The sequence below is a fragment of the Dermatophagoides pteronyssinus genome, unplaced genomic scaffold, assembly GCF_027571235.1.
Source record: "Dermatophagoides pteronyssinus isolate colony J.1.1.1.1 unplaced genomic scaffold, Derpt_VIB-CSIC_2022.12 sq0007, whole genome shotgun sequence".
NCBI lineage: Eukaryota > Metazoa > Arthropoda > Arachnida > Sarcoptiformes > Pyroglyphidae > Dermatophagoides > Dermatophagoides pteronyssinus.
This window is the reverse complement of record NW_027461531.1, coordinates 1,107,677-1,125,493: the sequence shown is the minus strand read 5'-3', so window position 1 is coordinate 1,125,493 and position 17,817 is coordinate 1,107,677. Positions and strand designations below refer to the sequence as shown.

Below are 17,817 nucleotides of genomic sequence, written 5' to 3'. Positions count from 1 at the left end.
TTGAGAGATGATCATGTATGTGTATGAAGATCTTGTTTACCTTAGAACAATCAGGATAGCGAATCTGGATATGGATGATTCAAACGATGATTATGATGGTGATGATAATCACTTTATAACTAACTTGCTGACAAACATGATGTTGTTTTTTTCGATCCCAAATAAACATCACTTGATTGATTGATTTCCATTTGTGACCAATTTTAATAACGGATATTCGAATACGATTAAAAAAAGTGGCAGTGGGCCACGCTAAAAAATTAACAACTAGTCTCCAATTCAACGAATCCATTTAAAGAATTTCGGTCTCGGACTATTTATTTGAGTGAAAATTGTTTGTTCAAAAAAAACTTCTAAATTTATTTTTTTAAAAAATGATTTCATTTGCAATTATTGGAAGGAGTGTTCAACGAAATTTACTTAGATCAGCCAACATGGTAGCCATGATTGACCATGATTGTCATCATTCCATACTGTGTTTAGAGTCTTCCAACTTTTTACATTCATCATCAAGGCAGTTACATAGCGAGTCATCTAAAAAAAGACAAAATCTATTTCTAACAAAGCGAAGATTCTCCAATCATGTCCATTATAATCAAATTCAACTGGAACCATGTCCAAATTCCTTTCAGGTGATAAATATCATAACCATAATATATTACATGCACATTTATTAACCATTTATTATGCATCTTGTAACTAAAAGGCAAATGATGCTATTATCAACATTTTGGATACTAAAGATCGATCAAAAAAGCCTGATTGGAAAGAATTGGTGTTTGGTCAACACTGCTCTGATCATATGATCGAAATTCATTGGAATCAAAACGAAGGCTGGCAAACACCACGAATTGTTCCCGTTCATCCATTTTGTTTACATCCATTCGCCAAAGTTTTTCATTATGCTCCTGAAGTATGTATCTATTATTGTCATCATTTTATTGTTATCATTTTAAAACATCTAGATTTTCGAAGGAATGAAAGCCTACCAGAGGACTCGATGGACGCATTCGAATCTTTAGACCAGAATTGAATATGAAACGTATGCGGCTGTCGGCAGCTCGAGTTTGTCTACCTGATTTCGATGGTCAACAATTGATGGAGCTTATTAAAAAATTACTAATCATTGATGGGGAATGGGTGCCTCCATATGAATCCAAAGCTTCACTTTACATTCGACCAACAATGATAGCAACTGACGAAGCTTTGGGGGTGTCCCCGACAACCAAATCTATACTATTCGTCGTAACTGGACCAGTAGGCCCATATTTCAGTACAGGTTTTAAACCAGTATCATTACTAGCTGATCCAAAATATGTTAGAGCTTGGCAAGGTGGTTCCGGTGACCGTAAGCTGGGTTCTAATTATGCACCTACAATGTTAGTGCAAAGAGAAGCCATCAAACAAGGATTACAACAAGTGCTTTGGCTTTACGGTCCTGATCATGAGCTGACCGAAGTTGGAACAATGAATATATTCATGCTAATGAAAGATACAAACGGAAAGCGACAATTGATCACCCCACCATTGACTGAGGGACTAATATTACCTGGAGTAACGAGACAATCTTTGATCGAGCTGATTAGGTCACAGAATGAAATTGAAGTGATTGAACGTGTAATTACTATGGCTGAAGTGAAACAATTGCTGGCTGAAAATCGTCTGCTTGAGATGTTTGGTTCAGGAACAGCATGCATTGTATGCCCAATTGGTCAGATTCTATTTGAAAAACAATTGCTCAACATACCTGAACATGAATTTACATTGAAATTGTTCAAGGAATTACTTGATATTCAATACGGAATCAAAGAATACGGAGATTGGGTGCAAATAATTGGATCTACTTTATAATCAATTGGTTAATTTTTAAATTTCAAGGAAAAAATTAATGACAAAGTCAAACCGACTATCTACTGATGATTAAAATCGATCGATGTTCTGTTGTCGTTGTTTTTTTATTATTATAATGATCTTTACATTGAATGAATTAATAATAGAACCGACAAGCAAAAACTTTTTCAAAGTATTTCAAAAAAAAATTAATGTTTAATAAATCAATATAGGAAGTATCGAGGAATTGATAGTACAGTGTTAAAAATGACGACCATCATGAAGAACATTTCAAATTTATGATGAACACAGTCATCGTAATAATTATTATCATCTTCATCGTAATAATAATCGTCTTCATTATAATATTCATCATCATCATCTGATGGTCGAATATTTTTCTTTTTTGACGATCGTCGATTCAAATCGAAATTACGATCCGAAATATTTGTCATCATCAATTTGTCATTGAAACGGGGACCGCCATCCAAAACAGCACTCCATTCTTTTCGCGGAATTGTTGTGGTCAATTTAATTTTCTTTCTTTTTCGTTTTCTCTTCGATTTGTCGTTATTTTTCGTCGTAGTTGTCATTGGATCGATTGATGTCGATGATACTCTTTTGGGTAACGGCGGCTGTTGGCTACGATCATTTGGATTCCATTTTGATTGACTTTGTTGATGGATTTTGCTGGCTTATTATTTGTGATCCAGATGTGAAATGATATGAAAGAGGAAAAGAAATGAACAATGATTATAATTGAATGAACAACAGAAAGGAGGGATTTGAAAGAGGTTTACAAATCGATTTTGAATCGATTGACATGCAATTAATTTACTTACAATAAACTTTAACTTGTTTCACCTGACGTCCAAGAGAATTATGAGCATGACATTGGTAGAGGCCCAGATCTTCGGATGATAAAGATTGTATGGTCAACTTGAGATGACGTTTATAGCCCTTTTCTTTTACCGATACTTCGTACTTCGGTCCGCTTATGTAGATACTTTGTGATTGTGAACCAAATGTCCAATAATTTAATGGAAGTGGATAGGCTTCGATATGACAATCCAATGTAATATTAGAACCAAATGGCGCTCTGCATAAACATATTTTTCCAAAATATAACGACAAACTGAACCTTAATTCAACTTTCAGTAACCTACCCGATCTCTTCAATTGGTATCCAAATCTGTGGAACAACTAAAACAATTCAGAGCAAAAGAATATAATTGAAAGAAAAAAAATGATGAATGAAAAGTCAATCATGGCTTACATTGTACGTTAAGCAATATTCGACGGCTTACTGATGGCATTACACCATTCGATGCAATACAAAGCCATGCTCCAGAATGAACTCTACATTTGAAATTGAAATGATGAAAAGTTGGATTAAATAAAATTATAATAACCTTGTCACTCGGGCTATTTCCAGTAATTCGCCTTCGGTTTTATTGACTAAAAAAAGGTAGTGTATCAATGAATTAAGGATTACAAATGAATAAAAGTGGTAACCTACCCATAACATGTCGATTATTGTGTCCGTTGGAGCGATTACCTAACGGAACACGGGCTCCATCCTCTCGACGCCACTAATGATTGACTGATTTAATCACATAAAAAGATACATATGAATACACACAAACCTCAATAACGGGTTCTGGATAGCCTCGAGCTTTACATCTTAATGTGACATTATCGCCTTCTCGAACCAAAACATCATTAGAGGATTCATGGTCAATGATATCTGGAGGCACAACTACCCTTAGATATCCGATCTGTTTACGTAAAGGTACAGTGTTGATTTGACACATATACCTGAGTGAAGAGATTTATTTTCATTGACAAATAAGAGTCAATTTTTAATTCAAACTTACCCACCACGATCAGAAAATTGAACATTACGTATGACTAATATGAAATATCGGATCCTATTCATCATTGGTTCCAAAGATGAACCGGGTATTTCGGGTAAGAAATCATTTCCATTGAGTCCAACATAGCCTCCAGCTGTTTGACTATCGATTTGGCTTTCCTCCAACAATGATATCCGAGGATCTCGAGTAATAATATGTGTCTGTAATGTTAGAATGCTTTTCAAATCGTCACGTATCCATGCCGCCTAAAGATACAAAGATGACAATTGTATACAAATAATGATTGATAAGTGTTAAATACTTACACTATATGAGGCTAAATTCCGTATGATACAAGCTAGACGAGCCTCGCGACCAACCTGAGCAGTAACATTGGGTACGTGTCCAACAAATTCTGGCAATGAACTTTCATTATTTGTACCGTTTACATCATCCTCATTGTTGATATAAATGTTTTCTGTTTGGAACACACACGAACAACAGAAAAAAAAATCATTATTAAAACATTTGAAAATAAATAGGAATAATAAATTACAATCGAACTATCAAGTTCGTTAATCAAATTTGATGTTGACTTTCAACAATAATGAAAACATTTACATTTGTGTGTGATGTTCAAATTCTAATATTATATAAAAGGTGGATAAACACATTTGAATACAAGTTTATCATTTTCCGATCAAAAAAAAAAAATCCATTTGAATAATTACTCTGTATGAAATTTGAAAAATGAATCTAGAGGGTTTGTGATATTAAAAAAAATGTGGAATGTAAAAAGTATTCATTTGAAAAGAAGCAATTAATATAGTTGAAAAAAAGTATAGCTTGTTCATAGAATAAATAAATGAAAATACAATGAATGAATCATATAGGAAGTTTGTTTGAAGTATACAGACATCCAAGTGGTCATTCATTTTTTTATATAAATGAAAAAAAAGAAATCGGTTTGAGAAGGGCGTAAAAAAATGAATTGTGAATTATTATTTTAATAACAAAATTCATTCACAATTCTATTAAGGTAACTAATTATGAATGAATGAATGAATGAATAACTTGGTAATCATAGTCATCGGGCACATCATCATCATCATCATCAATAACAAAAGAAAAAACAATCGTAATAAGAGTACCGGTTATACATTGGGGTACGCGTATCGACATGTTCATACAATTATTTTCCTGGCCTAAAATTTTTATTTGGTATCGTCCGTAGTCGATGAATTTTGGCATGGAATTTGGTGTGTATAGAATAATTTTTAATTGTGATTGAGATCTCTTAATTTGTTGGCTGCATGCATTGTTGCTGACATTGCTGCCGTTGGTCAATATTGTATTTGAGTATATAATTACAACCATTATTACGATTATGATGGCCCCTTTTTTTCTGGTTTCATTATAATATGATGATGGCTTCATTTAGCCAAAATAGTAATCAAAAGATGTATAATTAAAACCAAATCGATGAAATACAGTTTTGTAGAACAAAGGAAATGGATAAAACAAACACACGGACAGACAAATCGAAACTGAGAGTGGAGTGATTAAAAGTCAAATAGTGTTTGCGTTGCATATGCAAGAATTGGTAGATTCGATTCGTCTGCAAAACTGGGTAACCATTGCTATAATTATCATTGTCAATAATGAGAAACAAGCTATAACTATCGATGAAAAAAGGATGGATTCATCGATAATTGTATTAATCAATGACCATTCATGTGACAATGACAATGTTATGTTGCTGATTAGGATAATCGAATTGTTTTAGACAATGGTGTCGAATGAATCGAATCGGATAATCATAGATGGGCGTCATAGTAATCATCAATGATGAGAATGAGAAATTTAACCTCAAGGTTTTTGTCTTTATTGAAATATGAAGTACGGGTTCAAATAAACTCTCTCGAGTCTTGTTTGTTGTCTAACATTTTTTTTACTGTTAGTGTGAATATCAAATGAATCATTCAGTTTAGTTGAAGAAACCAACTTTATTTGATCATAGGCAAACCGTGACGGATTGTTATAACCGTATGCAAATGTACTCATGAGAGAAAAGACAGGAGAAAGATTGAATCATTGAAGTTGACTTAGAGCCAGAATCAAGAATCGTACAGAAACAAATAGAAAACAAATTAGTTGAACCGGGAAAATGGAATATGAGGGAAAAAATTATAAAGCAATTTTATGGAAACCTAGTGGATAGAATTGCTAATTGGCAACAATTATTACAATGATGATCAACCACCGAAAATAACTAAACGAACCATACGCGATATCAATTTCAGACTTTTGTTATGAATTTGAACAGATTACCTTTACAAACTCATTGCCTATTCAAATACACAAATATGCACAAAAAAGGCACTGAAATCATTTGGAATTTTTTTTCGAGATTCAGTATGTGGCCGAAAATTACCCAGGTTAATAATTAGCATTAAAGGTGAATAAAATTTGAGATAATCATAGCAAAACTGAGGCCATGGTTATAAAAATAAAATAATAATAGAAAGTAAAATTTCTCTGAAACGTGCATTCCAAATTGTGATCATACAAGAAGCGAGAAGATAGATTGGATTCAGATGGAGATCGCATTGCTAATGACAATCAAATATAGAATCTCTATCGGGCAATTCATTCATTGCCCGATGCCTGCTAGGCTAGCATTCATTTTGTGTTGGTTATCAAAGTGATTATTTTGTTTAGCTGTCTATATATAAATGTCTGTGAATATGATTATTACCATTTTTTTTTTTGTACACAACAATGAACAACAATATATTCGGGCATTAAGGTAGGTAGAAAAAAAATTAATTTACATTCAAACAATGAAATCGAGAAAATTATTCACAAGATCAATACGGGCAAAAGTGTGTTCATTGATGATGATGATGTGTCATGTCATACAAATAACTTAATTATTTTTCAATATACAATTTTCAACGGATTGTCTGCCGGTTCTACAGTGTTAACTATTGATGATGAGATGCGAAACAATATGGTTATATTCTCATCATCATTGTTAATAAATAAATATTTTACAACGAAAACCAGAGGCAAATTTCAAACATGATGATGATAATTGAAAAAAATATACATAAATACAAAATTTACATGAATATAATAAAAGATCAATCGAAAAAATATGATACAAATATAAATACAGATGTAATATTGAACAGATTTTTTTATTTTATTTTTAGAATTGGTCATATAAATTTATGAATTTTAAATCGAATCATTCAAAATAGAATTCAAATTTTCAATGAAAATTTGAGATAAAGAAATACAAGAAAAAAAATCATTATTAAGGCCACCATATGTATCATAGTTCGATCATTAGGGAGAGAGAGAGTTGGCCTATTTTTACAGGGTTTGCATACGATGGATTCCAATTAGGAATACAAAATCCAAACAAACTTGGTATGAATGACAAAAAAAAAATAAAGAAATAATTCAAGTTGCAACCATAATAAAAAAAGAAAGAAAAAATCACTGTAATATTGAATATGAATTGAACATCAACTGATTCTTTATCTTTATTATATATTTGTTGTACGTGTAATTTTAAGTAGTGGAAGATTCATATTATTCTTTTTCTTTGTTCAAGCCCTACGGAAGAGTTTCGACAACTTTGTATTTTTGTATGCCCAATTGTAAAGGCCAATTTATAATTCTTTTTTGCATTCAATATAGCTTGTTTTTGGAATAAATTGAATTTAAATTCACTGAGCCACATCATCATGATCATAATCTTGACTTGTTTTCAGGGCAATCAAAATCCTATTGATATTGAAATCCTATATGTTTGTAATAATTTCAGACATGAATTTTTTTTTAAAATCAAATTTTCAAAAAAAAAAATTCCATAAAAATCAATGAGGACTTGCAAATCAAAAAACAAAACAAAAACAAAATACAGGAATTTATTTAAAAAAGAAAAAAATGAGTAGTGAATAATCCCAAAACTTGGTGTGATTGTTGTCGTATATAAATATTTGACTGGACATGACTATCTTTAGGTCAATATTTGTTCAACAAATATTAAAGTAAAGCAATAAAAATTGGCTAGAATAAAAAGTGTTAAACAAAAAATTGTTGGCCATCGATTGAATCCAATTAAAAATGTTCACCCCTTTGTTTACTAATCAAATTATCGTGTATCCCTTTTTTTTCGTTCATTCGTAGAATAGGATTCCGAAATAGGATCATAATAATTGATCATGTTGATGATACGAAATTTGAGCCACACATGGATGTGAGTATCAATTTTTCTTTGATTTTTTTTCATCATTCAAAGCAATGAATGAACAAAACTTGAGCAATTAAAAATAAATAGAAATAGACAAAGAGAAAGGGAATAAAATTATTCAACGACAGCCCGAAAAAAAATTGGATTGTCAATGTGTGAATGAAAGTAAAAGTGTTGGTACTGTTTAAAACTATACATCATAAAAGTAAAAAAATATCCTCATAGAATTTATTATCAACAAAAATTAAAATAGCGAAACATTCACAAGAAATTAAAAAAAATGCGTCAAGGAAAAAAATCCAAATTCAACATTCAAAGTAATTGATTGAGGTTTTTGTGAATTAATTGTTTTGCTAAAAATGCTTGGTTTTGTTTTTGGCGAAAAAAGAGAAGAAATTGCCGTTTTTGTTGTTTCATCGTCATCGGATAGCCAAATTAACACAAAAAAATCAGCATTAAAATTTTCAATTGAATTTTAAGCTCATCGACAACGAAAAAAAAATGTTAACTAGTTAGTTTTAAGTGTGATAGAATTGTCAAACATTGAATTATTTTAAAATTGTTATTCGAAATTTACAGGAAAATAAATTTAAGAACGAATAAAAGAAATTAGCATAGCTTGATTCATTTCAATGCTATTATATAATTCAATTCTTTCCAAAATAAATCAATGCCCAAAGTGTTTTATATTTTCTAGTGACATTTATATCAATTGAAAGTTTGACAAAAACTTGTAACTAAAAAAAAAGAAACACACACACACAAACAACAACAACAACAACAATGACAGGAATGAATATCATCGAATCAGGCTTGTATAATGAGTTTAAAAAGAAAAAATGAACGGTAGATCGGATCATACAGTTATATCCACACATAATAATAATAATAAAGGGAAACGGGCTTCAAAATGTACATTAGATTCTTTACCGAATGCATATAAATTAAAGGGAAAAAAATATTTACATTTTCAATTGGTAAACTTTATTATTTTTTTGGTCGATGTTGTTGTCAACCATGTTTGTTAGTTGGGTACACATTTACAACAATAGTATATTATACATAGGAATTTATTTTATTTTATTTTTTTCGTATTTTTTTCACATCGGGTTTACATGTACTTTCTATAGTAGGGCAGAAATCGTATAATGATATTTGTTCGGTTGTATGTATGTATTGATGTTATCATCATTTGATTCAATGTTGTTGTTTTTGTCCAAGCAATAATGGTAGGTGGTATATCATTCATTCAAACATTTCGATGCTATTACCAAACAATATGATTTTGAAAAGGGAAATATTCGAAAAAAAATGGTCATCACAAAATAAAATAACAGATGTTTATTAGCTATATATTTGTAACATTCATTCAAATTCTAGTAATATTATTTTGGTTTTTTTTTGAAAAAAAACAAAACAAAATAATATTAGCTTAACAATTGTAATGGTAAAGAAACATGAACATTATATGATGGTTGTAATGTTATTGAGGCTATAATTTATTTTAAGACTAGAAATAGAATGATGAAAACAAACGAAAAAAAACAATGAAACAAACACAAATGATAATGTATATCATGGATCGATTGATAATGGTTGAGAAATCAAGTCAAGTGAAGCCGGTAATTTATGTAGAAAAAAAAGTACAGTAGAGTTAACATAGATGAAAATGTTTGACTCATCCAAAACACATAATGAATCTGAACATTTCTCATTACATGATCTACGAGGATACGACAAAACACGATTATCGGATTTTCGTTGTTGCTGTCATTTACCATACTACTACATAGTAATTGAGTTTTTCTATCTACTCTAACATTCAATCAGATTTTGTCCAAAGAACTTTCACAATTCATTTACTATAGTTATAGAGAATAATTTAATCAACAAAACAGCCGATATTGAATTTGTATAAAATTTTTTTCTTCAAATTTTTACATGTTGATGACCACGAAAAGACCAAAAAAAAAATATAATCAAATTTTGTGTTATCATGATGATTTCAAAGAAAAAATCATCATGGCATCGATCATCAAGCCATTTGGTCATTTAGTAGGTGGACAATTTATTCAGCATAACTATAAAAAATCTATGTTTATATACGGTTGGATCAAATCATGAAAGTTAAAAGTTCATCATTCCAATGGACAAACAAACAAACCAAACTAATATCTTGAAACATATGGACCAAACAAAACAAAAAAAAATTGATCCATTAAACAAACATGATATTTTTCATGTAAAAATGTGAAAAAAAACTTCATTGAAAAAAAATATTGTTAAAGCCGATTTCAGTGAATAAGTTTGGAATATAAATGAAATTGAAATATAAGCCATAATTTGATGTTTGAAAAAAGATCAGAAAAAAAGTAGAATCCAGATTCAAATCGATGAATGAGGAAAAGGGCATAAACAAAACAGAAAAAAAATACAAACAAGTCTTGAGATTTTTTTCAGTTAAGTTTATATTTGAGCTTGAAAATTTATACTATAGTCTGGTTTTAGTTCGTTTAGTAATCGTTTCGTTTGTTGTTTTTTGTTGAAAATTTTCTGAACTGTTGACTTAGAATTTTTCTTCAAAAGCCAATCAGATGGAATGTAATGCTTTTGAATTTTCAACATGATCATCATCATTGATGATTATGATGAAGATGATATATACGCAATCCATAAATGTTCCAAAAGAAAAAATGATCTGTTTGTTTAAGTTAACTAACCAAGAAGAAGAAGGGAGAAAAAAAACAAATTCTTAGCCGATAACAAGAAACATTCAAACTTTGGTGATATGAATCCGTAATATAAAGAAAACTTTTTTTTTGAACCAACAAATTTCCTGAAGCAAACAACAATTTTTCCTGAAATGTAAAATGGATTAAAGAACCGTAAGAATGGCTGTCGTTCACTACCGTAACCGGTATAAGCATTGAATACAATATTCGACTAAACAACGACGGGAGATTTATTGACTATCCAAAGAAAAAAAAAGAAAACCAAAACATCGATATCATTGTATGAGATTGATACATTCATGGATAGTCCATTAATAATAATGAGTTGTCGATACTATACGATTATTTTTATGTCCATTTTTAAATTCCAATACCATAAAAAATCAAAATGATTGATCGATAAAATTGAATTTTATTTCATTTTTTTTTATCAACAAACTAATCGAAAAAAATTGAATCAAATGGAATTAGTTAGAATGTTACTTTTTTTTTGGTGGTTAAATATAGCTCACCAAATGATACAACAGAACAGCTATGAAGCTATAGTATGACAATTTTGGTCATCCTCTGGAATTATCTGGATTCAGATTTAAATGAATCAATCATCAATGAGGGAAAAAAATCAAGAAAAAAAATGTATGAACAGATTATTTGAACACTATATTTTTGTTCCAGAAGTAAGAATTTTTCAGGCTAGTCAAAACAGAAAAAAAAGTTAGTTGCACCCTTGTTTTCTACTTAATTTTTTTTTATCAATTGTTGTCAGAATGATCGGAATTTCAAAAAAAAGTGAATGCTAGAGAGAGAAAATGGAATACAGAATAATAAAGTAAGAAAAGTTGAAGAGAGAGAAAAAAACAAGAAGAAAATGAATCGAATAAGCAAGCAAGTCTCTTGAACACTTAATTAAATATATTGATTTGGTGATTTGGCCCAACGCACAAAAATACAAACAACATACCATAAATGATGTATGTATGGTAGAAAAATTTGGGTGAAGAGAATCGATTATAACTATAGAGAATGTTCTCATCAAGATGATGATGATGATGATTGAAAGAATTCATCAAGCATGGTGACGAAACAAATATACAAGACATAATTTTCTAGGATCAAGAGTAAGAGACAAATGAAAAATTTTTTTTTCATACGATCGAAATTGATAATTAAAAAAGCTTGAATATGGGGTAAACATAATGAATAAACCAGTGTTGTGAATCCTAGCGACAAAGAAAGAGAGAAAGATAGCTAGATAGAAAAAAAGTAATTTGTTCGATTCGATTTGTTTGACATGTACGTTTTTCATTCGAGACTATAGGAGGAGGCGAAAACAAAAATCGACCAAATTAATTAATTTAAGTAATTGTTAATTATTTTCTATCTATCTTCGATTTCATTACTATTTTTATCGATTTATCGTGGCAAAGGTATTCACATTGTTGTTAGCCATTTATTTGTTCATACCTTGACTAAATGAAAAATCCAATCCGTCATCCGATTGTTGTGAGTTACGTTCCATTTGACGACGATTTTGGTATTGATATGAGGATGACAATGATAATAGACGATTGTCAGTATTACGATTAATGGCGAATATTGAAACTGATTGTAAACAGATTATGATGGTCATGATGATAAATATGACGGTAATGGTATTTACCATCCAATAATGATAACCACAATTCATGATTATGTGATTGTCGGTGATTTATTCTAGTTTTGAATCACATGAATATCGAAACAAAATTCTAGTTCATGACCAAAATGAATAAATATTTCAACAAGTCTTAGTCAATGGTTATTGTTGTTTTTGAAAAAAATGGTATTTACATGTCGATGGTTGTTACTCGGATAATGGCATCATTCCAAATGACTCTATGCAGTTGAAAATCAAACCAAGTCAAATTAAATGTGGATTGGAATTTTTCAAAACCAGAATATAATGATATTTACAACGCATGTACAGTATGCAGATGAACGGAAAAACTATTCTGACAAACTTGAGACGCCATCTATGATTGATAAATTCTACTGGAATATACATGTATTGATTTAAAAAACATAGGTGACACTAGTGAGTCATTGATATGTTTTCTTGTTCAAGATTTTGGAAATGAAATAAATTATTAAATTGAAATTAATCCCAAGGTTTATGATGATTGTGCTGGAAAGGAGTTGAATATATGTTCCAATGGCTTGTGCATGAATTTGAAATTCAGCTTATACGTGCACCTGGACATTAAAAATAAAAATATTGACTTATTTTGTCCAATAGCCAAATGGGCTGCCTACCGCCATAAAAAATGGTGGCCCTGTATTCAATGTTATCGACGGCGGCGGCAATTATAAAGACGTGGACTAATTAACATATCGAACCAGCAGCATCATCTTGACTATCTAATTCGGTCAAACCAATATAAAGACGACAGAGAAATGAATAATCACGATATAATCGTGGTAGTCAACGCACGCTTATGAAAATTGGAGACAGTAATGATCAAACCAACATTCGGTACCGGCTTTTGCATCTTTGTTGTCCAGAAAAAAATATGGATCCGGCAAAGTAGCAACAACAAAACACCGGCAGCCATTAATTCTATGGTATCAGGATGTCAAGTAGCTTTATTGTAATTAATTTGCCTGATAACAATATCCAATCAAACTGTAGCCGTTCTCATAGACAAATTGTCTTCGCTTTACAGCTACAATAAGAACAATCAATTTTAAAAATCAACCATTCAATTCAATCGATTCTCGAAATTTTACATCATACAACCATAGATTTTGGACAGTTGCAAGGAAATGACTATATTGAATATAGTGAATCTGGCCAATTAAGTTGCTTGTTGCTGTTGATATTTTCACCACTATTGTTTACATGATGTCGAGCTAGGTGTTGACAATGTGTGTATCTGCGAAATAAATACGAATAAATCATAATACAATAAACAACTAAATAACAATGATACAATGATAGTCTGTCTTTATATTGATTTTAAACTAACTCCAGACTGAAATTTTTCTAAGACTATGGATAAGGTGTGACATTTACTAGGTGTCGAACAACATCCGCATACTGTACGAAAAAAAAAGAAGAAATAAACAACAACAAAAAACTCGTAACAACAAGGGCCAACTTGGACTACCCGAGTACATTCATCATTCATCGGACATCGGGCTATTTTCATGTATATGTTGGCTTGATTAATGTTTTCATCATTATCATCAGTGAATGATCAATGGCTAAGCCAGCCGCAGCCGTCGTCATGGATGGTGAAAAAAAAAGTTCCAAGTTCCATATTATTATTATTATCATCATCATCAAATTTTACATCAGCTTGTGTTATTTTGGTTTTGTTTGGTTGTTATTGTTGAATAGAACTATAGTTTTTGACCTATTCAATAGTTAATGAAGAAGAAGAAGAAGAAGAAAAAACAGCAACAAACACGATAGCCTGGTATTAAATTTTCACAGTTCAAAATTTAGAACGATCAAATTTAGAATGGAATTCATCCTGGATCATCAAGGTCCATCATGATAGTATGTGTATGGGACACATCTTTGGTTTACATCAACACATTGGTCTGATGATTGTGGTTTTTTCCTCTCACACATAGAACAAGCACCAAAAATGAAAGGTCTAAATATTTAAAATTCTAGACTTGGGTAAATTACAATGATGATGATGATAGCTATTCAGATAATAAACTTGGTACAAAAAACAACAATTGTATCGATACATTATTAAATGGCTACTTGTCTTTGTAAATGGTTCAATAAATAAGTAGATAAATAGATAACTGTTCTTTAGTTTTTCATTTTCATTTTGACATTTAAAATTTTTGTTTTGTTTAATTTGTTAAATGTGGAATTTTTTTTCACACTTGTTGATAATTACATGGCTTTTGAATTGAATTAATAGTTGTGTTTATGAAATGAACAAAAAAAAATATTCTAAATAATTATATGATCAAGCAAGTTTTTTTTTGAAAAAATAGCGAAAAAAGGTGTTGAAAACACGATCAAATCAACTAAAAGAAATCAAATTATGAAGAATGATGATAACGATAATAATAATTATTATTATTAATAAATATCCATGTTTCATCCGTTTGTTCGTGTCAGAAAACAAAAACAAAAACAGAAAAAATAATAAATTATCACAACGATAAATCATAATTGAATCCCAATCATCATCATCACTTTATGATGAAATAGATTTATCTTACAAAAAAAAAGTATGATCATTTATGGCGCCCATTAAAAAAAATCATTGAAAACTAATGAATAAATTTTTTTTATTAAAAACACAGATGATTCGTGATTCCATCGGAAATTGATTTTTTTTTTGTTTAAAGAAAAAAAATCGATAAAAAAATCGTGGTTCCATCAATTCAATAGTCAATCATATTTATTATATGATGATGATAGTGATGTTGAAGATGATAATGCCCACACACATTGAATAAAAAGATTGATATTCACAAAAATAATGATTGGCCAATTAGCACCATCATCAATATGATGTAGTTTTATCATATCGAATGAATCAATGTGAAAATTGTTTTAAAAAAACAGCATCAAAGAAATTCCATCGACAATCAACATAAATGATCGCATCATAGCTATTATATGTGTATCTATGGATTGATTCGATTATTTAGGGAGAGAAAGAAAGAAAAAAAAGAACTATTATCATCATCATCATAATGATGAATGCAAATTACTAGGTTTTACTGCCAGTCATTTTAACACGCATACCAAATACAGATCATATCATCACGAACCGTATAATGACAAGCGTAGGCCAGAATAAGGTGAGAAGTGCTAATATCATCTAATTGCTTCTATCAAATCAAAAACGATTGATGGACAACATCAAGGCAATCAGAAAAAAATGAGCCACAAATATTTATATGCATGCATACAAACATATATATTCATAATGACCATATTTTTAAATGCCAATATTGACCAGATAATTTACATTGAATATTCGAACAGGACCTGAAGCACGAAATTTTAAGTGAAAATGTAAAACAACAAAACGAAAAGCCGAACATCGATAATATATATTGAAAGATGGATTTAAATAATTTATCTATGTAAAAAATATGCTATTAATTAAAAGGTCATATCCTCATGGCATAGCTAAATAGATCGTGAATTATTCATTGCATTAGAATCAGACGAATGCGACAGATATCAATAATCAACACAGTCACGATCTATTTAGTGGCATCTAATGAATCTTTCACTATTCATTAATCGTCAGAAAAAAAATCATGGTTATTCATTTGGATTAAAATCATTATACAACGGCAAACTTCAATTTATATCGATCGATCGACAATGACACCATCATCGAAAAAAATAGAAAGAAAACAAAACAATAGTGTTTAAGGAGCGCAGTACAAAATATTGGCATGAAAAATCAATGATTACAGCCATTAATAAATCGATTGTTTTATTGGGATAGTTCATTGATGGACAACGGGTGGGTGTTTGATTATTACGTTAATAGACCATGTTAATTCCTTCCTACATAACCATAATGAAAAAAATGGGTGAGTAAAACAACAGAAAGATCAAACGGTACCGCTCAATGTTGAATTTTCTTGATCAATATTACATACGAAAAAAAACGGTACCTTTTATTTAAAAAAATGACCTAACTGTTGCTGTTGATACTCGAAAGTTATTGCACAATAATCCAGCACCCAAAGTGTTGTTCAAATCGACTAGAAACATCGGCCTAATGTTTTCGACATGAACCAATCATAAATATTAGTTGACCATTCATAATCATCATAGTGTTGAATGTTGTTGGGTACCTAGCTTTCACAAAAAAAAACCTTATGAATGGTCCTAAATGATGATTTCATGAGTGTTAAACACGATGTTGATGAAATGAAAAAAAAACAAAAAACAAAAAATACAGTCACGGTTCCAAGTCCAAGTTCATTTTATAACAGCAATATTCATTCAAAAAAGGAAACCCAGACAACGAATGAATCACGAATTCCATTCTATCGGGCACCCAAGGTTCTTAATTTTTTTTGCTTCATATTTGTATATGATAATAATAAAATACCTTCAAGGTTGGGGCCTAATGCATATGTTCATTATAAGCGATAACGAATGATTTGCTCTGCTTTGTTCATATGTCGATAATCAAACTACAATATATTCTCCAATCATCAGCACATCATATCAATGTTAGAATGCAGCCGTTGTTTTTACCATATCGATGGTAATTTTGTCCAAAAAAAATATATACAGCTGCTGTTGTTTAGATTCATAATTCAAAATCCATATTGATAATATGGAAAAAAAATTTAAATAATAATTGATCAATTCAATAAAAAAAAGAAAAGAAATATGACGACGCCATCGATGGCCATGAACTATATTTATTTATTTATTTATTTGTAATCAAATTGACTTTATTTCCTTATGTAATAATTTGTTGTTATTGACACCTTTTCTATAGATACACTCGACTTTTTTTTTCTTTTCTTATTCAGGTATCAAAACACGATGATCAAATCTCTGATTGCAGATGGTTTCATTAGAGAAGTTTATTTTTCTGAAGAGAGTATATCAATATAAGGCAATCTGTCTATCATTGACAGCCAATAAATAGGGAAAACAATTCAAATGTAAATATTAACCACCACCAACATCAATTCAAACTATATGCAAATATTACATACACGCACACACGTGTGTGTATGTTTATTTACTTATTGCTTGTTGAAACATTTTAATATATTGTCGGTCGATATGTTTTGGACACCTATGGTTATATGTCAACACACGAATGATGATGTTGGCATTGAATGAAGACATTTCACATCATTCAAATATTTAATCAAAAAATAAAAATAAAAAGTGGTATAAGAATGATGATTCCTGCATGCATTGGATACATGCTGTGATTGTTTAGACAGGTCTAAAACAAAAACAAAAATTGTTGATTGAAAATGTTAGTTTTCGATGATTCGATCAAATTGCATCGGTTACTTGTAAATTTGCAACATAACAAAAAAAAATATAAATAAACAAACAAGGTCAGGCTACCGGTAACGATTGAAAATAATTATTATTAAAATGAACATTGAAATAAGT

General features: G+C 30.3%; 2 protein-coding genes across 4 annotated transcripts; one reads left to right on the top strand and one right to left on the bottom strand.

Moving 5' to 3' along the window:
* Position 1: 1 nt before the first annotated feature.
* On the top strand, positions 2-1,956 carry Bcat (Branched chain amino acid transaminase). The gene is given in 4 exon segments (XM_027350249.2): positions 2-632; positions 707-913; positions 966-998; positions 1,000-1,956. Coding segments are annotated over 4 exon segments (1,350 nt in total). The 5' UTR covers positions 2-374; the 3' UTR covers positions 1,852-1,956.
* Positions 1,957-2,039: 83 nt separating this feature from the next.
* Positions 2,040-12,572, bottom strand: LOC142645167 (lachesin-like). Of its 3 annotated transcripts, XM_075820789.1 has the most exons (11): positions 12,516-12,531; positions 12,150-12,433; positions 4,013-4,164; positions 3,708-3,952; positions 3,477-3,648; positions 3,350-3,422; positions 3,243-3,288; positions 3,107-3,189; positions 2,997-3,033; positions 2,673-2,929; positions 2,040-2,524 (listed from the first exon to the last, which is right to left on the bottom strand). In XM_075820789.1, the coding sequence occupies exons 2-11, from the start codon at positions 12,370-12,372 to the stop codon at positions 2,055-2,057; spliced, it is 1,758 nt and encodes a 585-aa protein (XP_075676904.1). In that variant the 5' UTR covers positions 12,373-12,433; positions 12,516-12,531; the 3' UTR covers positions 2,040-2,054. The 3 variants fall into 3 exon arrangements, with proteins under 3 accessions (XP_075676904.1, XP_075676903.1, XP_075676905.1); XM_075820788.1 differs by having other exon boundaries at positions 12,150-12,567; XM_075820790.1 differs by having other exon boundaries at positions 2,276-2,520; positions 12,150-12,572.
* Positions 12,573-17,817: the final 5,245 nt, after the last annotated feature.

Excerpts from the sequence above, each read along its gene's own strand:
- LOC142645167 (XM_075820788.1), bottom strand. The coding sequence starts at position 12,372 with ATGAATTGTGGTTATCATTATTGGATGGTAAATACCATTACCGTCATA. Across the intron at positions 4,165-12,149 it reads GGATTTTTCATTTAGTCAAG|AAAACATTTATATCAACAAT; the intron begins GTATGAACAAAT and ends TGTTCCAAACAG. Across the intron at positions 3,289-3,349 it reads CAATAATCGACATGTTATGG|TCAATAAAACCGAAGGCGAA; the intron begins GTAGGTTACCAC and ends ACCTTTTTTTAG.